Below are 22,509 nucleotides of genomic sequence, written 5' to 3'. Positions count from 1 at the left end.
GTTCACCGTGACAGATGCATTTAATAAATGATTTATTTCTTTTTCTCCCATCATCATTATTATTATTAAATAAAATCGAATGTATTACACACACACAAGTGAAATAAGGGAAAGAGAAACAAGGAGACAAAGAGAAGGAATATTCATACAACCATGTATTTATACATACGTGTGACTGTATATGCATAAAAGAGTGAATACAATACGTTCTCTCCAATGACGTTGCTGTGGCAGCATCATTTCTCGGTTACGACCAACATTTCAGTTTAGGAGCCGTTATGACTATCCAATAAATGGACAGTATGTGCTGAATTATGACTTCTATCTAATACGATACACCAACTACACTAAATTTATATGGGCAGAGGGAGAAAAAATATGTAATATTTATATTGATCCACAGTTTAAAATACACCAACTTAATTGATGATTAATTGAAGAGGTAGGATACAATTTGTATTCTTTTATTCATCAATGCTTTTTTTTTTTTTAAGAAAGAAAACCTAATTTGTAGTTCTATTTTCTGGAATGCATGAACTAAAATTTGCGATTTTTTTTTTTCCTTTTTAATGTTTACAACTCGTAGTAACATATTCTTTGCGTAAAGCATATACAATGAAAATGAATAGAAAACAGCTCATGATGATTGAAAAGTAATTATAAATAAATTTGCATTTCTATTAAGTGAATATAAAGCATACCTGCCTGCAAAGGACGAAATCATCTAGAATTTTCATTAAAAGAAGAAAAAAAAAAGAAAAAGAAATATCGGCCCAGCCAAATTATCACTTAAAATGAAATGCTGCTTCCGACAAAACTTTTGATTTTTTTTTTTTTTTTTTAAAAAAAGAAAAGGTCAAATCCATTCTTTTTTCAGCGGTGCAAGGAATTGTTGTTAAACCAATAACCGACACCTTTACTATAAGGAAGCCAGGGGCCCGCGGTGGCTCAGTGGTACAGCATTCACCTCTGGTGTATGGGGTCCTTGATTGGATCCCAGCTCTCGCCAAGTGAGCTTTGTGGTGGATAAACACAGTGTTCGTGGGTTTTATCAGTGTTCTCCTGTTCCCTCCTACTTTTCTTCATTCCGTAATTTCATTCATTTCTCATCATCACCTTCTCCTTTAGTCTAGCCGGCATAAACATGGTGCATAAAACTAAAGATTTATTTCATTTTCATATAAGAAACCAACCAAATTAAAATAAACTGTCACCTTTTCTTGGAGAAACAGTAGACTAGAAATAATGACGATTTCAGGCGGTCTTAGGGGCGGAAAAAATCTTCTGAAGTTACGAGATTTACTCCCGGGACATTTCTGCGGGCAGGACTCCCGGGGCAATCGGGGGCAACCTGGCTTGCCAATAATTCGATAGTTCTACTTTTACTCCCCGTTTGTTCAATTTTTCTTTCAGGGAAATCTGAAATTATCAGTGGCTTGAAAAACTAAAATTTTAAATTGGGTTCTGTATCCCCCTCCATTACCAAGTCGAAACTTCCTTTCTTGCAACGAAACACACCCTCAGGCCTTTTTGACTGCTTATTTTACGAACAATTCAAAAGTATCAGTCTCCTATACCGGTAGCTACGGGCCTGCCTGTAGTGTTTGCTTGTTTAAATAGTAAATAATATCGTTGCTTTAAAACTTAACACTACGTCTAGACAATGCAATTATTAGATCTATAACAGTGGTGCTCAGTCTGTGATTTTCATATCCGTAAAGATTTCATCTAATACGGAAACGATTTCCGTCTAATACAGAAGCAGCTGTGAGCGACAAATTAAGCAAAATGAGTTAATTTAACTCATTTATTAACTCAGAGAGTTAATATAAGTATTTCTAATATGAGTTAATTAATCATAATCTGCGAAAAAATTCTCTCCCTATCGTACTGAAAGCTTATATTTCAAATCAATGGTGTCAAACTTAATAATACTAAAACACTTTATAATTTATCATGACTGTCGTTCGTTCTGTTCTTTAGTAAACTCTTGTACGAGAGAGCGAAATCAAGTTCCACGATTCTGTTGTGAAGGAGATTAAAAAGTTTTCAAACTGTTCTTTGCATCAGGGGGAGCCAATAACCCAAATTCCTGGGCACACATATCGAAATTTAATATTCTGGCTCCCAAATTTAACATTCTGCTCTAAATTTACCTTTCTCTACCCAAATGTAATATTTTGCCCCTAATAGTACTGTGCTCCACCCAAATGTAACTCTCTCCCTCCAAATTTTTCATTCTCTCCAGAATGTATCTTTCTTTCCCAATTTACCATTCTCCCACAAAATTTACCTTTCACCTTCAAATTTTACCTTTTCCCCATATGTACTTTCCTCCCCTGAATATATCTTTCTACCCCTAATATCTTCCTGCCCCAAAATGTAACTTTCTTCTCTCATTCTTACCATTATGTCCCAACATATATCTTCGCCCTCTAAATTACCATTCTTCGTCTTCTCCCAAATTTACCATTCTCCCCCAAATTTATCTTTCTTCCCCTGGTTTACCATTAACCCTCAAAATTTACCTTTCACCATTCAAATATGTCTTTCACCTCAAAATTTTACCTCTTCCCAATTTACATTTCTCCCTCATTACTTCCCACCAAATTTATTATTCTCTAGTTTGATAGCTCCATTTTCAATGAACAATTATGTATCCCCAAGTAATCGCGTATCCGCAATCTGCGCTCTTAAACCCGTCTGTGGGCACTCCTGCTTCCCATGGTCCATGACACATTCTGCTAAATTTTCTTAACATACATCTTCTCAAATTATCAAACCTTAACAATATTGTTTGGTTTCCAATAACTTCTTCATGATACAATCTTAACTTCTTGAATAAATTATGCAATTTCTAAACAGATTTTTAGTTGCTGTCTCTTTTCCTTCTCCCGCTCCCAGTAAAATAACAACAACGCAATTTGCATCATAACTTCGTTTGTGGGTAGGTTGCGTAACGTGACAAGATATGAGTTTATCTTGTCCCGAAATGGTGTCTCGCAAGTAATGTATTTTCTCGGAAAGTGAAACTGTTTGAAAGCTCAATCTCGTCTCGTGTCATATCGTATTGTATCTTGTCAGGAAATTCCTGTCTCGTCTCGGTTGTAAAATCCTACTTGTGAGCAACCCTGATTGCAGTAACACATACACTTCTAAATATGTATAAAAGTTTAAAATGTAAAATGTATGGAGCATGGCAAAATTTGGAAAACTCTTCCTGGCTATACATGTGCTGCAAGCATTGCATCTACAGTACATAAAAGCAACAGAACAGTTGTTTGACCTAGAGCATGCTTCATTCATAAAACTCCTCCGCAGTTGTTTTAGTAATATGATATCTTGTATACGTCATATATTACTGAAAATAACTTATAGTTTATGAAGGGTTAAGACAAATTTTTAGTTAATTTGTGAAAGTATTGTATATATTTATTTATTTTGTGAGTCAATGAAAGGGAGGACTGTGCGCCTACCGGCAAACTACAAAACATAGAAACAGAGATTTATTGTAATGGCGAGACAACACAGAGAGGGTTTCCCCCTCTCCTCCCCTTCCTTATGCGTCATACGAAGATGTGTGTTATATGAGCATGTGTGTGAGTGAAAGAGAGAGATAAAAGAGTGGGGCGTACAGAAACAGAAGCCGAAGAACTTGTATGTGAATGGCTCATACAAGATGTGTGCGCGTATGAAGTGGAAGGGAAGCATCCAAGAATGGAAGGCATTGAGGAGAGGGGGAGAAGCGAAGCAGAAGGGATGAGGGGCACAAAGAAACGTGTGTGAACAGGATAGGAAATTATACATTTATTTTAGTGTTTGTGCAAGTTACGTAGGATTTTGCATGTCTTTCATTTGTGTAAATAATGTTTTTTAGTGACTTTCATTTTACATTCTAAAATTACAGTAGACTTCCAAACTATGGGAGTTCAATACTGAAACCGGAAGTTACAGATCAGCAACTTCCGGTTCCAATAGACGGATAAAATCCGAGATGAAACTTGTTTTTCAGAGGTTGAATTCAAATGAAGAACAGTTTCTCGCTATTTGTTACAATTATTATTCTATATTAATCAACATTAAAACCGAGAATTGCACATTTTTAACTACGTTCGGTTTCAGTAGAGTATGTAAGGCTATTTTCAACCGGAAGTGATAGTAGATTTCTAACATTTCCGGTTGCAATAAAGTAGATGATAACTTATTATTGAAACGCTAAATCTATTTCTAGAAAGCCATTTCTTATCAGTTTTACTCGATGGAGATCAAATATTGAAACCGGAAGCAGTAATTAATTTCTATGACTTCTGGTTTTAGTAGAGAGATAAGGGTGGAAATAAAATCTATTCTTGAGACGCTCAATCGATTAAAAAAAAAAAAAAAAAACAGAAAAATTCCTCTCTTTATTTCTTACCATTTCTGTTCTTTAACTATGAACGTTGTCTGATTTCTACCACTTAGTCTGTGGCTATTTCAGAATGCGTTTTCGAAGCGTAACGAACGCGACCAAGGTGGCTATTCGGTAACTTTACTTTCGCTAGAGTTATATATCATACTGTGAGCCAGTCAGGGTTTCCAGATCTTTTTTGCTAAGTCCAGGTATATAATAGCAGATTTCCAATACTCTGCACAAGGCATCTTTCAAGCAGCTGTTTCTTGCTCAAATTCCCTTGCATGGAAACACGTCTTTCTTTTTTTTTTCTTTAAACATCTTTTAAACAGCAGGTGGTCTATTGATCCGAAACGCGCCAAATACGCTCGATCTGACGTTTTCTCCGCGTTTTTATTGCTTTCGTGTTTGTGATTAGCCATCCACATTTAAATACATGGTCAGCGTATCAGGCCCGTATCCACGGTGGGGCTAGTGGGGCGGGCCCCCCTAAACTTTGGCTGGCCCCCCTAAAAGTTTCACGGTAGGCTTGCAAATGAACTATAATATGATTGGGTCGGGCCCCCTAACTTCTACCGCCCCCCTAAATTTTGGGGCTGGCTACGGGCCTGCAGCGTATTCCAAGCATGCGCATGAGCAATAAAAATGCTTTGCAAACGCTACAAATAGCCGCCTACTTATGGTTTGGAATAGAAGGTTGATGGACAGAACCCATTCTTGAGCCGCGGGCATTTCTCCATATATCTTTCTGTTTTTGCCCTGATATGTGTCGACAGATAGAAAGATATAGACGTTTTGTACTATAAGACTTCAAGTCTAAAAGTGAGCTTCCTCGTGACTAAGCTGTTAGCGTACGTGCCTTTGGCATGGGAGACCCGGGTTCGATTCTTGATGGAAGCTCATGTGGTTCAGATCCCATGTTAAGTTGTAGGTCCATGTTTCGTATAGCTTTGCTGCTGAAAGGAACGGTAAACTGAAATCAAAATTAGAAGTCTAAAAGTGATCCTCTATGATTCAGTTTCATTGAGGCACTTCTACCGTTCGATTCGATTCGATTCATGCATTTGTGTGTGTGTGTGTGTGTGTGTGTGTGTGTCCTTTCATACAATAATTTTAGCAAATAGTCCGATTTATCTTTCTTTCTTTCAGCTTAATGTCCCATGATTACGCCCGTTACGCTAAGGGAGACAGATGGTTTAGACAAGTGAATGATGATGGAAGTATTGGTGGAATAATTATGTTAGGAGGAAACGGGAGTGCCCTGAGAAAACCCACGGATATAACGTTATCCACAACAAACTACCTTGCCCGGGGATCGAACCAAGAACCCCACACAGAGTTAAGCGCAGCCATTATAAATATGTTGCTCGTGCTGGACTCCACAATAATAATAATGAGGAAAAGCCGCGAGAGGGAATGCCTGACAGTGAAAGCCAGTAGAGCAAACTTACGCACGAAAATATTACTTGTCCGCTAACAAAAGTTGTAACTAGGGATGGCCAGAACCGGTTCCTGGTGGAACCGGTTTTCGGGTCAGAACGGATCCGGTTCTGAAAACCAGATCTAAAAAGAACCGGAACCGAAACTTTGAGACCATCCCTACGCTAAACCCGAGCTGCTGGTAGGCTGTGAACAGTGTGTTAGATGAAATGGTTGAAGCGACAGGCAGGCGCCCAGACGGCGGCCGCTTCTCTAATTTAGCTAAATAAACTGGGTAACTGGCTAACTCATTGGCTAAACAGGCAAACTGGCCAGCTCATTTGGCTAAACACCCACTGGTTGACCAATTTTTTTTTTATTGGAGCACAAGCGGGTCTGGGCGGGGAGGGCACAAGCGCATGGTCCTGTTTGCACTGTTTTGAAGGTGAACTTTGTGCCTCCTTTACGGGTCTTTGGGGGCTTTCGGATCCAGGCCTGGAACCGGTTTCTAAGATCCGGTTCTGGAACCGGGTTTTCAGATCCAGGTCTGGAACCGGTTCCTAAGATCCGGTTCTGGAACCGGGTTTTCGGATCCAGGTCTGGAACCGGTTCCTAAGATCCGACTCTGAAAACCGGATCGCCGGAACCGGAACTTTGTAGCCATCCCTAGTTGTAACCATACATTACGGATATGCCTTGTATATATCATTGGAGAATCTTAACCCTTAATTACAATAAGGGTGGCCTCTACAATATTATTATTATTATTATTATTATTATTATTATTATTATTATTATTATTATTATTATTATTATTATTATTATTATTGGGGGCACGGTAGCTCAGTTGTGCTTACCCGTTGCTTGGGGTCTCTGATTTGGTTCCCGGCTAAGTAAGTTTATGGTGGACAACATTTGTTCGTGTTTGTTTTCGGAGCACTCCTACATTCTTATTCCACCAATTCTTGCATCATCATTCACTTGTCATAATCATCATTCCCCCTTGGCCTAATGGGACGCCAAACTGAAAGATTTATTATTATTATTATTATTATTATTATTATTATTATTATTATTATTATTATTATTATTATTATTATTATTATTGGGGGCACGGTAGCTCAGTTGTGCTTACCCGTTGCTTGGGGTCTCTGATTTGGTTCCCGGCTAAGTAAGTTTATGGTGGACAACATTTGTTCGTGTTTGTTTTCGGAGCACTCCTACATTCTTATTCCACCAATTCTTGCATCATCATTCACTTGTCATAATCATCATTCCCCCTTGGCCTAATGGGACGCCAAACTGAAAGATTTATTATTATTATTATTATTATTATTATTATTATTATTATTATTATTAGTAGTAGTAGTAGTAGTAGTAGTAGTAGTAGTAGTAGTAGTAGTAGTAGTAGTAGTAGTAGTAGTAGTAGTAGTAGTAGTAGTAGTAGTAGTGGTAGTAATACATCTATCCAATTAATTGAATCCGAATCAGCTACTGAACTTTAATGTCTCCTCATGGAAATCAGGAATTTTTGTAAGAAAATTTTTACTGTCACAAGTTCAATTTAGGCATTTTTGCCTATAGACCTAATAAAGCCTAACCATAATGTCTTGAGGTAGCTGAGTTGGAATTACGTATAAATAAGTAGAATTACTTACACCCATGGATGTCTTCAAGGGAAGCAAGGTGAGGCCATATGGCCTCTCCTTGGAAATCAAGTAAATTAATATTTTAACATTCTGGATACGAGCAATATCTTCTATATTTAATTGTCCAATATTTTCTTTATTTCTTTACACTTTACAGCTTCTGTTGTTGTGATAGTTATTGGTCAGCAAAATACAAAAACTTTTTTTTTTTTTTTGCTGGAACTTTGCCCTGAATGCTGGAATGGTATCATGGAAATGAGCCTCTGGGCGATTTCTTTCTGCGTTCTTAATTATCCTATCCCAAACTGAGCCTTATTTGCCAAAATGCCACAAATATTTTTTTTTTAATTAAAGATCTACAAATTTGTCTCCTGGAAAAATTCTGAGAATATCCGTGAATATTATAATAACGCGGAAGGGTCCATTCTCTATTAGATATCAATACTTTAAAAAAAAAAAAACAGTTTAACATCCCACGTTACGCACCAAGGCTAAGGGAAGGCTGTGATGATGATAATAATCAATAAAATATAGAATGAATAAAATGGGAAGGAACGAGAGAATCCGTGAATCCACCCCATACAATGTTTGTTCACCGAACCAAGGACTTGAGCGACCTGGGATCGAATCAAGGACTCCAGTGGTGAGTGCTCTACCATTGACCTTTGCACCGTCTCCCAATCGATATAGTATTATGTTAGTTTATAACTTCCTGTAATTTCGTCGTGCAAAAATAATATAACAATTATTCAGTTTTTTTTTTTTTTTTTTTTTTTTTAAGGAACAAGAATTCTAGCAGCATTACTGCCTCTTAATAAATTTACTAATCCTTCCATTTATGATAATTTTTCAACAGAAAAATTTCCCACTCTGCGATCCAAGTGCCACTTTCTGTACCGATAAAGTTGACTGTATGCATGTAGCAGCAGAGAGAACAGAGAATTGAAGGCAAAAAAAAAAAAAAAAGCTCCGCTCAGTTAGAACCTTCCCATCCCAACCGCGTGGTTTAGTTTCACCAGCAGTGTTGCTAGTTGCATGCTCAGTCGTGTTCCAGCCTTCAAGCAGGGAAGGCGAATGTGAAAAGATTGTGTGGCGATCACATCTGCTCTCGATACAAAGCGAAGCAAGTCATCACTCACCGTAAAACGCGGCGTGATTATTATTATTATTATTTTTAAAAAACAAACAATTCAAGTGTTTTCGTTCATATATGTGTGTGTGTGTTCAGAGCTTTTTCCTTGTACGTTTCTGTTGTGCTTGAAAAATAATATTTGTTACGTTACAAAATTTATAGAAAAAAAAAAATAACAGTATATAGTGACAAAATGTGAGAAACATGTGATCCACTGAAAATGTAACTCTTTTGATGAACATCTATTACTAATACATTTATAGAAATTATTTTCCGAATTGTGACTAGGATCATTAATATGTGTATAAATTGATGTATTAAAGTGCAATTTTGTGAGTGAATAGTACGAGAAAAAAAATCACCAGATGTGACAACGATGCTAATAATGACAAGAAGATCTGTGAGCTAGCATGTGTTGGACAGTGTGATGTGTGATGAACAATAACATATTATTTTGCTATACAGAAAAGTTCTTTCTTTTTTTTTTAGAAAAATAAAAACCACACGGTGGAGTCGTCAGTTATTTTAAGTGTTGTTGTTGTTGGTTAGACAATTGCTTTTAAAACTGAAAAGGGGGCGTGTGCTGAATTAACCAAAAACTAATAATATTGGTTGTAGCCGAGTTACGTATTTGCTTTCACAATATTGATATTGAAGAGTTCCACTAAAGGTGTGGCTTCAATAATGTCCATAGACAAAACAGTATTATCAGTGTGTATCGCCAGTGCAAAATACGATCGCCTTATAAAGTGAAAACCGGTCAAAAAAAAAGTGTTACTTTCGAAATAGTAAATATATTACTATGATTATGAAAGAATATAATACACAAGTGCAGTGGTAGTGTTATGAATCTGTGGACCTAATTAAACAAGTTAACTGTGTTGATTCTTTTTGAATAATATTTGAACTTAACGTGAGTTTTTTCAAGCATCACAATACAAGATGCCGTCTGAAACAGGTGTAATTGAGCGAAAGAAGAAGACCGAGACTCTACCAGCAGGTAAGTGTCTGTTTTTTTATAACCCATTTCGGATTCCGCAAAACTAAGCTAAAATTGAAATGTCAGAATGGGAAATCAAGGGAATGTCTTTATTTTCCAATTCTAGGTACAAGTACAGCATATCGCAGTATCATGTGTAAAATTTAAATATTAATACCGGTATCCTTCGACAAATAATTTCGGTAAATAAATAAATAAAAAAAAGACCATGAAAATTAAACAAAATCATGGTAACATCTTACTATTATGCCATCGTGCACATTAATAGAAGACGGGTGATAAATGTGAGTGAGTAATGGCTTTTAGCTATGGGTTCTTGAAGAACATTTTCTTGGGGAGGCATATCCTGGGTTGCTTTTTTTTTTTTTTTTTTTTGTATTAAGCAAGTTTTAAGCAATTTAAGCCACCTACAAATGCAAAGAACTTGTATCTATCGGTGAAGCTGGTGAAATAAGAAAAAAGTGCCATCCAGGGTCCCAGTGCTGGAAATATACATTATACATTTCCGTGAGCTAGGGGGGCGCTCCCTGCCCCTCTTCGGGCGCCTATGCTTTCAGCAGTGATAGCATGAAATTAAATCTGGGACTTTTCGGATCAGAGGTAAGGCATTCTACCAGTTAAAAGATGCTGTCACATATTCAGTTCGTGAAACAGGAAAACAAAATGATGTCACGGGCAGAATAGGACTGCTACCACAGATACAGTACTACTACCATCACCATCAATAATAATAATAATAATAATAATAATGTGGTAGAGTGCTTACCACAATTGCAAGGGTTCCACTACTCCATCCCAGGGTACGTGAGTTTGTGATGGATAACATCGCGTTTGTGGGTTTCCTCGATGTACTTGCACATTTTCATTCCACCATTTTTTTCATAATTTTTCATAATCATTCATTCATTACTCATCCGCCTTCTTTAGCCTAAATGGCATAATAGTAATAATAATAATAGATTTAGGAATTAGATTTCGGGGCTTTTGGCATCTATGGCCATGTTTGTCCGTCAGATATTAGGGGATGGCGTCCCTTGGCTATCACATTATTCGAGGAAAGGGAAGAAAGAAGGTGGCCTGAGATTTAGATACCATCCCGGCATTTGCCTGGTGTGAGTGAGGAAAACCTCACGCGGGGTGGTTATCCTGAGAAAGCTTTTACATTTTTTCAACCGAGTGTCCCCACCGGGAATCTAACCCGGGATCGCTCAATAGTAGGACGTAAAACTAGATTTTCATTCCATATTTCAATAATAATAATAATAATAATAATAATAATAATAATAATAATAATAATAATATTTCATGTTACAGGTGAAACTTCACAAGTTCGTGCTTATCCATTTTGATTGTAATATATATTTTTTTAAACAAATATGTAGTTGAACGGTAAACATCTCTTTCGTAATCTAGAAATTCGGATTCGTATCCCGTCGTCAGTCTTCTTGATCAGTGTGAAGACATTTTACATGTGAAGGCTTTGACTCGCATTTAGGTTTCTTTCTTTCTTTCTTTTTTTTTTAAGATTATACATTTTCAGGGCTGTAGTCGAGGGTATGCGGAAGTATGCCCCGTCCACCCTCTGCTTAAAGGGGTCAAGTACTTTTATTTCATCCATATTTATTTATTTATGAAATCAGGTCATGATTCTAGTTATAAATGGCGTATTTCAATTGCTTTTCTATCCTATTTTTATCCGCTATTCAAGTAAATCGTTCATACAAAAAAAAAAAATTATTTTATTTTTTACTAGCTGAAAATACCCATTCTTCGCATGGGGACTGTATTTGGAAGTCAATACCTGTGGACAGGGCCGGATTCAGGATTTTCTGAGGGGGGTGCGCCAATAACTATAGGTGCATTTGAAATTTTAAAAATGCGTTTAGGCATGTGTGGTGTGAATGTAATGCCCCTAGAAATGCTAAATGTCTGCTCTCGATAAATTATTTTCCTTCAACTTTCAGAAAATTGACTATGCAAAACGAGAAGCTCAAACGGAAACATGACAACAGAAATTTTCTGAAAATGTTATTTTCACTGCTAGCTTCTCGTTTTAGGTAGTGTATATTAACAACGAAAGGGGGGTGGGGGGGGGGGCACGTGCACCTTTGCACCCCTAAATCCGGCCTTGCCTGTGGAAGTATCACCATTGATCTCAGCAACCGCGAAAACTATGGATTTGACACTAATATCGGCCATTCTACTTTCACATGTCCCGGTAAACGCCTCTTCCCCTTAAATCCCACTGGTTCGAATTTTGAAAAAAAAAAAAAAAAAAACTCTTCGTCTTGGTCTGGGGCCTGGACCAAGATAGCCGCCCACAGACACACAGACAAACGCTTTATTATATATATAAGATTCTGCGGTCACAAGAGAGAGAAATCAAAAATGGAAAGATTACTTTGGCTCCGTTTCTCTCCAACTTCGAGTTGTTTTGATCAGTGAATATCATTATATACGAAAGCTTTGTTTGACAGTGGTATTCCTTATTTCTACCCTACGCCTCACCACAATTTTCTTAATTCCTTCTTGTACATCGAGTTCAATTTCCTCTGGTCCTTCTCACCGAGAGTTGGTATCTTCATCCGTCTACGTTATTAGTAGAGTGATTTATCTAAGAAGCATCGTTAAGAAGATATCATAAAATTGTATTCGACAATAAAACAGTATCGCACCCTTTATACTGTAATGGAATACATGATTTTACTTGTTAATTTTGAAACATTCCATCTCTATTGTTATATACAGAGCCGGATCCAGAATTCTCTGAGGGAAGGGGGGTGCACCAATAACTAGCAGCACATTTGAATTAAATTTAAGTTTTTTAAATGCCTTTAGGCATTTGTGATGTACATGAGGAATTCATTTGGAAATGCTAAGTGTCTGCTCTCGATGAATTCTTTTCCTTCAACCTTCAGAAAATTGACTTAAACTATTGATTTTCCAAAACTCACCGCTAGCTTCTCACTTTAGGTAGTGTATATTTACAACGAAGGAGGAGTGCACGTGCACCTTTGCACCCCCCTTCCTAAATACAGCCCTGGTTATGTATATGTCTTTTATAACAATCATAGTTCACAAAGCAACGTATACTCTGTGAAAATTTTGGGACTACAGCATTGCCTGTATTAATATTTCAAATGTAAAATGGTCTTGTTTGAATTATTATTATTTTTTACTGATGTAAATCCTCTCATCTGTTGCAACTCGTTCTTAGCTATAACCTTACATACCTAATTCTGTATTTCTTCATATCTGCTTCTCTTTCGTTCTCTTGTTCTGTCTGTCTCTCTACCATTGTCAATCCACTGCTGAATGAAGGTAACGTAACTCCGGATTATTTCTTGATTTTGTCACACTCGCTTATATGAGGACGCTTTCTTTCCTAGCCTTTGGCGTGGGAGACCCGGGTTCAATTCCCGGCGGGAGCTCATGTGGTTCGGATTCCACGTTAATCAGTAGGTCCACGTCTCATATAGCCTCGCTGCTGAAAGGGACGCTAACCTAAAATCAACTCAACAACTTCCTTTCCTAGATGTGTGTTCGTGTGTGTGTACACAATTTAAAGATGAGGAAAGTACACCTGTTTTCTCAATTGTCTACATACTTGTCATTTTTCTTTACCCATTTCTATGACGTAGGTTCAGAACCTTTTCTCACCTGCTGCCATTCTTTAGCTTGTAAACTCTGTACATTTTGCTCCAGTTGCTTGTCCAGTATTTTCTGTGCCTTTGGTGCATGCGATTCTTGGTTTGATTTCAGATAGGAATTGTTTCTAATAATTATATTTTAGATTGCATTTATGGTATATTGCACCTCTATACACCTTTTCTGACTCTGGGCCTCTATCCCCGTATTAGGAACATTAGGTTCCCAATTAATTTTCTCCATTATTCTCCACACCTACATTTCGAAAGTCCAGCAGTTTTTCGTTGCTTTTTTTTCATAATGTCTTAATTCTTTTCACATATAGGACAATATTCCATACAAAGCAATTTATCGCATTCACTACTGGACTATAGTAAGCACTTAGTAAATGGGCTAGAGATTAACGTATGAGCTAGTAGCTAGTGCGCGCGTCTTTTGTGCACGTGGTCTCGAATTCGATTCCCAGTGGGATAGCATTCAATGTAATACGGTGGTTCGGATACGCAATACAGCAGTATGGTGATCATTAAATTCGTATGATCACATCTCTTATAGCCCCTGTTTTAAAAGGAACGCGCTGAACTTCGACAAAGAAACAATACATATGATCAGCGTTTAGCAATATTCGAATCTACTCACTGTAGGGAATTAGAATGATACATGGCGTAAAGCGCGACAGAATTTAGAACACGCTTGAAGAAAAGATAACAGTAATTTAATATTTGTTTATACGATACGTACTGAATTGAATATCCATTTGTTATTAAAGCCGATCCGTTAGCGATTGAAGATAAGACCCAATTGAGAAATTGTTATTATAGTTACAATAATTGTTTAGTAGGCACTTAGTAAATGGGCTAGAGATTAACGTGTATTAATAGTGACATCTGAGGGCATAGATTTATTACATGTATTTGTACCAGATAATGGTAATGAAGATAGCTGTGACAACGCAAACTGTCCCTATTTATGCTTACCGGTGTTGCTTAGCAGCTTATACAACTAAGATTGAGTCAAGGGATTAGGGATTAGATATCAGGGATTATATTTCTAGGCTTTTAGCATCTATGGCCATGTTAGCTCGTGACACATATGAGGGATGACGTCCCTCGGAGATCATACTCCGGGGGATTGGAGAGGAAGAAAAGAATAGAGAAGGAAGGAAGCGGCCTGGTCCATTATGTTAGGTGCCATTCCGGCATTTGCTTGGTGTGAATGAGGAAAACTCAGGAAAAAACCTCATTCAAGATTGCTGGCCTGAAAAAACTATTATACCTTTTCGACCAAGTGTCCCCATCACAAGATTAAGTCAGGTCTGAGTTGTTGTCCTATTGAATTCATACTATTATTAATGTTGGTTTATGAAACATAATTCCGTCCAAGAAAGAAAAAGAACTCATGTGGAGGATGTTAGTTATTTGTTGACATAGAGATACGTTCCAATATCATTTACGCTCACAAGAGCTCTCTCTTCTTTCTTTTCTTTTTCTTAATACGAATTTTTGAAGTAATGTCAATCTTCTTTCTTACTAGTAGTATTATGTCTATATATACGGTAGACGTTGCGCTCGTTCATAGGTTTCTAGACGTTGTGCTCTTTGGTCTGTTTTGTTTACTATATACCTAGGTAACATATGGGCCATTGCGTACGTACTAGTGTGGTCTTGTTATTGTGTACGTACGTACTACGTACTAGTGTGGTCTTGTTATCCAGCTATCTTGAAGGCGAGATAATGTGGTGAGGAACGGTCTATAGGATGAAGATTGATCTCGCATGATGATCTGTCCATCCGTTACTTCGCCGAGAGCAAGCTCCGTTCGTAGTTTTGAGTTCAAATTAATAGTAAGGTCCGTCCTTCTTAAACTCGGTGTTGCAAAAGGATGCAAACAGTCAAATTTAATTATAATTAAAGGAATTGTTAAGATATTTTCGCATTTTAAGCCCAGCGTAAATTCTAGCTTAAAATATTATGAACTTCTTGTAAAGACAAGACCCTATTGCAATCCTTTTCAAAGTATGACTTCTAAGCTGAAGCCTCGAACTGTTTTAGTAGTTTTGCGAAACAGGTTGCCTCTACAAAAAATGTAGTCGAATGGTTAGTGTTCGTGGTCCCAGCTTCTTTTTTTGTGTTAGGCAAGAGATAATGGCGAAACTATTGAATTAATGGGTCTAGCGAACTCTGGTCAAGAAAGTCCAACATAGTTGTGATGTAAGTTGATGTGCTGTGAACGCATAAAATCAGTTCAAAGATGTATGGCGGGCCATAACTCTTTGTAGACCGCAGTACTAGGAAATTCATTATTAGTTTGGTTCCTTGGGTAGGAGTTTCGAGTACCTTCCGCACCGAAGCATGGAGCTACAGGTTAATGTATGATCCAAACCACATGAGCTCACACCGGTAATCGAATCCGGATCTCCAGAACTGGAGGCGCCTAGGGTAACCATATAGACAGAAGAAAGCTCAATAACTTATTATTATTATTTATCTCTGTTTCTTGTTAATTAGCTTTGCTTTATTTTTTTAAAAAAAGGAAAGAAATCTTTTACAAAACATGATATTGACAACGATATTTGTTTTCAGTCCTTTATTATGTTATGTTACGCAGTTATGTTGTTACAAGTGAAATGTGTTAACGAATACATTGTGTTTGAATTAGGTCATGGGAAACAGCGATTATCGAAATGTGTGCCTTGTATAATTATTTTTATGTCTGTGGTAATAAATTGATTAGAAGTTTTACACCTAGTTCATTAGCATCGCATATTCAATTTCAAATCGTGTGCGTACTCTCGTAATGAACACTTTAATCTTTACTTTCTTTTTCTAGTGATTTCTAAAAGAAAAAAAAAACTAATTTATTATATTTATCTTTCTCAACGTACAGGATATATTATAATAACCATAGTAAGATTACATTATTTTTCTTTCCCGTAATAGTCTCTATTGAGGGATGCAAATGAGTAACGGAATTTCCATACGGTTTCTTGCATAGAGTATCAGTGGAGGACCATGTTGACCTTGAAGACAGCTGACTGCACAAATTTCTAGTGTATTCTAATAGCACACAAATAAATTCCAAAGTCTAATCTGCATCCGTTTCTGGGCAGTTACTTTAAGTTTACTTACAGACTGATTTTTCAAAAGTTGGAGATGGTTTGGCTATTATTTAAAAAAATAAAAACCGAAATATTTTTCTGGCACAGCAAACACGAAAATCAACGAAAGTGCCTAAAAGCTATGTACAATTTTGAACTAAAACTGATAGAATACGTGAAATACAGGAATGCATTTCATATTGCCTTATTGATTTCTGGGAGCGGGCGTGTGTTCATCTTTCACAAAAATAGACATAATGTGTACAGGATGGCCCAAAAGTAGGTATACACCCCTACATTGATCAAGTATAACATTCTAGTTTATGGGTTTATTTGCTTCGGCTCTTCCGCACTTAAGATAAACACATTAAGAACACACATTAAGACCAAATAATAAAGAAACTGAGTCTACCTAATGGTTAACAATAAGAATTGATATAAAATGCAATGAACTGATCAGTACGGTACTGTATACCTACTTGTGGGCCACCCTGTATTTAGTACAAACTGGCAATCCTATCCTTGCACTATTTGCTTAGGGGAGAGGGTCCTATGTTATGTACAAGTAGGTATGTTATAACCTGCTATGAACAAGTAGCTATGTCACATGTACACCACGTGAAGAAGTTTGATTTTTATGGCGTGACATTTCCTCAATTAATATTGAATCCGGAAGTGGTAGTAGATTTCTACCTTTTCCGTTTTTAGTACAAAGATTAGAGGGGAGAGGGAATATATTCTTGGGACACTTAATTGATTGCAGAAAGCCGCTTCTTAATTTCAATTGTCGCTTTTACTTTGTAGCGATCAACGTTAAAACCGGAAGTGTGTGATTTCCAGGATGCAAGAGTTCCTACTCTGTTAGAACGTTAAATCGATTTTTTTTTTTAAACGCTTCTCGCTGTCTCATTATTCTTGCTCTATGTAGATCAATATTGAAACCGGAAGTTGTAGTGCATTTCTCTCATTTCCGGTTTTAGTAAAGAGTTAAATATATCCTTGGGAAGTTTAATCGATTGTTAGAATCAGCTTCTTGCTGTACCGTATATTAGCATTTTTGTTGTGCTGGTGATTAACATTAAAACGGGAAATAGTTGATTTCTATCACTTCCTGTTTGAATCACCGCCATCAGCAAACTCGATTCCTACGATTGACGCTCTACATTCTGGGCAAAAGTTTATGGTAATCCATCAAGTATATTTCTTGAAACTTTTTTGTTCCGGACTAGTGTTGCCTATGAGAAAAGGCGAGACGAAAAGTAAGCTTTTCTTATCTAATCTCGTAAATTTTATTCAAATTTTCGTGTCGTCTCATTTCTCGGATATTTTTTTTTCTCATCTAGGAACGATTTCATCTCGTCTCGTTTTGTAAATTTAAGTGCAAAGTGTATTTTCTGTTTTTTTTTTTTTTTTTTTAATGTCATCTAGAACCTATCAGAATCGTTCCGAATCACGAGAGGTTCACGAATGGTTTGGTGCGGTTAGCGTACATGCCTTTGGCGTGGGGGACCCGAGTTCGATTTTCGGCGAGAGATCGTGTGGTTTGGATTCCACATTTATCAGTAGGTCCATGTCTTATATAGCTTCGCTGCTGAAAGGGACGCTAAATTCAAAATCAACTCAACTCAACTCAATGGTTTAAGTCATGTTTATTAATGGAGTATTTCAGGGGCGGATCCAGGGAGGGCGATTAACCGTTAGTACATATGGATAAATTCTTTGTGGACTAAGCACAAATTTTGCAGGTATTAATTATTTATGACTCGATAGAATATCACTTACGTCTGTATGCGCATACAACGATTTTTGTTTTGTTAAACGGTTATCTTTGGTACTAGATTCGATTCCCGGTAGATTCATGTAATTCGGATCCAACCTTAAGATGTACGTCTACACTTTATTCTCGGTGCTGAATAGTGTTCCGAAACACATTAGGATTAGGAATTAGATTTCTGGGCCGTCGGCATCTGAGGCCATGTAGCCCGTCACTTACATGAGGTACAGGGGCGGATACAGGGGAGGCGATCGCCCCCCCCCCCAGAAGAGAAGACTTTCTTATTTTATATATATAAATACAACCCATCCCAAAGTTTGGAGTTCTTAAAAGTAGCAGTATGACAACCCACCGCCCCTCCCAGAAGTCGGTCCTGGATCCGCCCCTGGAGTGTTTTGTGCAATGACTTGCGTACTTTTAAACCTTGATAAATGCTTTTCATTGTGTTCGCACAATCATTTTATCAGTTTATAATTAGTTTTTACGCTATGAAGCATGTAACACTGAAACAGAATTTGGGGATCTGATCTAAGACTTAGGTGATCTAGAGTTGCCCACTATACTCGAGAAATTTATTGTCTCGAAAAAAGGGTCGAGAATTTGTATGTTGCTTGTCTCGTTTCGATTTTTTTGTCTCGACTACCGTATCTCGTTTTAGAGACTGGAATCGAGTCGGGGGGCGCAGTGGCTCAGTGGTAGAGCGTTCACCTCCGGTGCTTGGGGTCCCTGGTTCGATCCCAGCTCGCGCCGTGTGGACTGTGGTGGACAAACACCGTGCGCGTGGGTTTTCTCGGGGTTCTCCCATTACCTCCCACTTTCTTCATTCCACCCTTTCACTCATCTCTCATCATCACCGTCTCCTTTAGCCTAACCGGCATAAGCGTGGGACGTAAAACTTAAAGATTTCATTTCATTTCATTTTTGGAGTCGAGTCGAGCAATGTCTTGTCTCGTGGGCAAATATCCAGGATGATCGGACACATAGAGAAACAGGGTAAATACATAAATGAGTAAAGTAAGGAAAGCTCCGTAAAAATGAGCTAGAACCTACAGACAACAAAAATAGAATTAGCCCGAAGGCTGTACGTAGTTTCTACAATTGGATGATGACGGATTAATTGCTATTTCTATTACGATCAATTTGCACTTCATATGTCAACATAATATATGTATATCTATAAGTGTGTCACAAACAGTACATAGAAATGTCAATATCCATACGTACCACCTGTTAAAATATTCCCACTAATCGCCTGTTATACGAGCTGTGTGTGACATAACTAAACCAAACAATAACAAGGAAATTGACAGGATGTATGTACTGTATATGGGAAGGTTACGCCCATTTCGTCTGGTACACTCCTTCTGACATAATATTTGCTCTTGTGGCAGATAAAAGAAGAAGCGAAAAATAATACAAAACCATTTAAAACAAGAAACGGGGGGAAAACTAAAGGGACAAAACGGTGCTTTCTGTTGTGATACTGTAATGAGCTCATTTAATTGTTTATTTCCTTAGCAATTTATACGGTTTCTGAGCATTGAACAACACAATACAACAGCTACATTAGGATAGTAAGGGTGTTATTATTATTATTATTATTATTATTATTATTATTATTATTATTATTATTATTATTATTATTATTATTATTATTATTATTATTATTATTATTATTATTTTACGGTTAGTTCATTTTGGGATAAATAAGTACTGTGACTCAACCTTTTTCGTTATTCGCTTTCTGTGCTGTTAATTTCCAAAGAAAAATGTGGATAACAACGTAAAATCTTAAAATATTATTATGGTATAACGAAATAAGTAAAACTCTCCAAAGATAAGATATACAAAGGTAGTATACTAGGGATGACTAATTTCGGAGTTTTTACTTTTCGGAAAGTAAAATTTAAAAAATCCCGGATTTCGAAAAAAATCCGGAATTTAGAAAATTCTGAAATTCGGAAAAATGCTAGATTTTGTAAAAATTCCGGAATTAAGAAATATCGAAATCCAAAATCGGAATTTTTCAGAATTCCAGAAAATTTCTTAATTACGTATTTTTCCGAATTCTGAAATTTTTACGAAATCCGGATTTTTTCTGAATTCCGTATTTTTCCGAATTTCGGATTTTTCCGAATTTTGGATTTTTTCTGATATACGGAAAGTGAAATTTCCGATCCTGGAAAATAAATTTTTCCATTCATAATATATGCCAATCGATAGATCTCACTGAGCTGAACAAAATAGTATGGATAAATGTAAATTCTCATGCGCAATTTTCGAGAAAAACTATTTTTATATAAACAAAAAAATTGAAGCTGTACGACAACGGTGCCATCTATTAAGATAAAACTGATGCTGGAATATACGCTCATCAGTCTTTTCATTGTGATACCAGCAAGAGCACAGTACACAATGTAATTAGTGAGACATATAGCTTACCACCCAGAAAGGGGGCGGGCGGGGCGGGTAGAAGTTAGAAGGGCCCGATCCAACCATATTATAGTTCATTTAGCTGCAAAAATTTAGGGGGCTGGTCCCCCCTAGACCCCCGTGGATACGGGCCTGCTCTCAACTTTCTTTCATATTACTTTCAATATTGTCCAAAGAATAAGGTGAAAATAAATGTTAGAAAGACAAAAGCCATGGGGATTGGAACGAAGGAGTCGGTGTCAAATATAGAAGTAGGGGGAGGAGAAAATAGAACTAGTCTTCGATATCTAGATAATATTATTAAAAATGATATGAAATGTCAACGTGAAATAAAAGCAAGGACAGGAATGGCGAAAGAAGCCTTTAGAAGGAAGAAAATATTATTTTTTGTAGGACATTGAATAGAATTAAGAAAAAGACTCATAAAATGCTTCGTGTGGGGTATTGTACTGTATGGATCAGAAACATGGACATTACGAAAAAATTATGAAAGATGACTGGAAGCTTTCGAAATGTGGGTGTAAAGAAGAATGGAGAGAAATAGCTGGGTTGAGCGGGAAACGAATGAGATTGTGTTAGAAATGGTGGTCGGGAAACAATTTTAAATATTATTAAGAAGAGGAACTAAAACTGGTTTGGACATTGGCTAAGAAGGATCTGTTTCATGAGGGACGCGCAAGAGGATATGGTGGCAGGAAAGAGAGGGAGGGACCAAAGAAGACTACAATTAATGGATGATACCAAAACAGAAAAATCGTACGTGAAGATGAAGAGGTTAGCGGAAGAAAGCTTCTCGGTTCCAGCAAGTAAGCTGCCAATAATGGCAGAAACCTATGATCATGATTGTCCAAAGATGAGGCATCATTTTAGTTGATAGATCAGATTGTGTTAACCGAAATGACATGCTTTTGAGGGTAAATTCTCGTTCGAAAAAATCGAAAAAAGTCAGTACTTAATGGCCCTTTAAAGTAAATCTTTCGTTGCCAATAATAATAATAATAATAATAATAATAATAATAATAATAATAATAATAATAATAATAATAATAATAATAATAATAATAATAATAATGTTTGTCTTTTGTTGGAACGGATTGCTTGCTTATTTGTGTACTTTATATACAATACACTATCGGTTATCCGAGCCTCTGGGTTATCCGAGGTGGTTATTACTTATAAATATTTATTATTTTCAGTTTGAACATAATAGTTAATAAAGTATTAAGCCTTTTTTGTTTGTTTGTTTTTTTTAACTAATACATATATAATTTTCCGAATTTTATACTATAATTCATTGATTTTCATACTGTAATAACTGAATATAAACATACAGTGTTATGCTTTAATACAAAACTGTAATCAACTTACACACACACACACACACACACACACACACACACACACACACACAAAAAACTAGATTTAGTTCCACTTTATGGAAGACAAGCAAATGTTCTGTGCGTTGTTTGAGTCGTCTGCCGACCTCCCGGCAGCGAGAAACGAACTTTTTCGTTCCTGCTTTATTAGACAAGCAAAAAACAATTAAGGATTTTTCTTTATTTTCTGTAATTAAATTTAAGATTAACAACTGTTGTTCATGACCGATTTCATTTTACTGTATCATTCTTAAAACTTTTTCTTTAGATTTTTTCTTTCTTTTAAATCGTTTTCTTATAGACTTAGCAGTCGATGCAAAAATACATTTCACTTCCCTATTCTTTGAGGTAGCATTGTCCAGACAATCTCGGATAATCGTAAGTGTACTGTGTATGTGAGTTACGCCCATACTACGTGTAACAAAGAAAAAAAAAACATTTCTAACATTACGAAAAGAATATTTTAGGAAAAAATATTCATTTGCAACCTGTATATAGGAGAAGGAGCAAAGTTGCTCTTGAATGAATGAGTGTAGAAACTGGAAGAGATGAAATCCTTGAGTTTTACGTCCCACGATTATGCTGGTTAGG

General features: G+C 36.7%; 1 protein-coding gene across 4 annotated transcripts in view; it reads left to right on the top strand.

The window, feature by feature from the left end:
• The first annotated feature begins 8,494 nt into the window (after positions 1-8,494).
• The window catches only part of rols (zinc-RING finger and ankyrin repeat domain-containing protein rolling pebbles), a 339,176-nt gene continuing 325,161 nt past the window's right edge, over positions 8,495-22,509 (top strand). For all 4 annotated transcript variants that reach the window (XM_081735978.1, XM_081735977.1, XM_081735979.1 and 1 more), the window contains exon 1: positions 8,495-9,590. In XM_081735978.1, coding sequence (XP_081592104.1) covers positions 9,533-9,590 — 58 coding nt within the window. In that variant the 5' untranslated portion in view covers positions 8,495-9,532. The remainder of the gene's footprint in view (positions 9,591-22,509) is intronic.

Source organism: Thermobia domestica, chromosome 13, assembly GCF_964235325.1.
Source record: "Thermobia domestica chromosome 13, izTheDome1.hap1.1, whole genome shotgun sequence".
Lineage (NCBI taxonomy): Eukaryota > Metazoa > Arthropoda > Insecta > Zygentoma > Lepismatidae > Thermobia > Thermobia domestica.
This window is presented reverse-complemented; position numbering and strand designations above follow the sequence as displayed.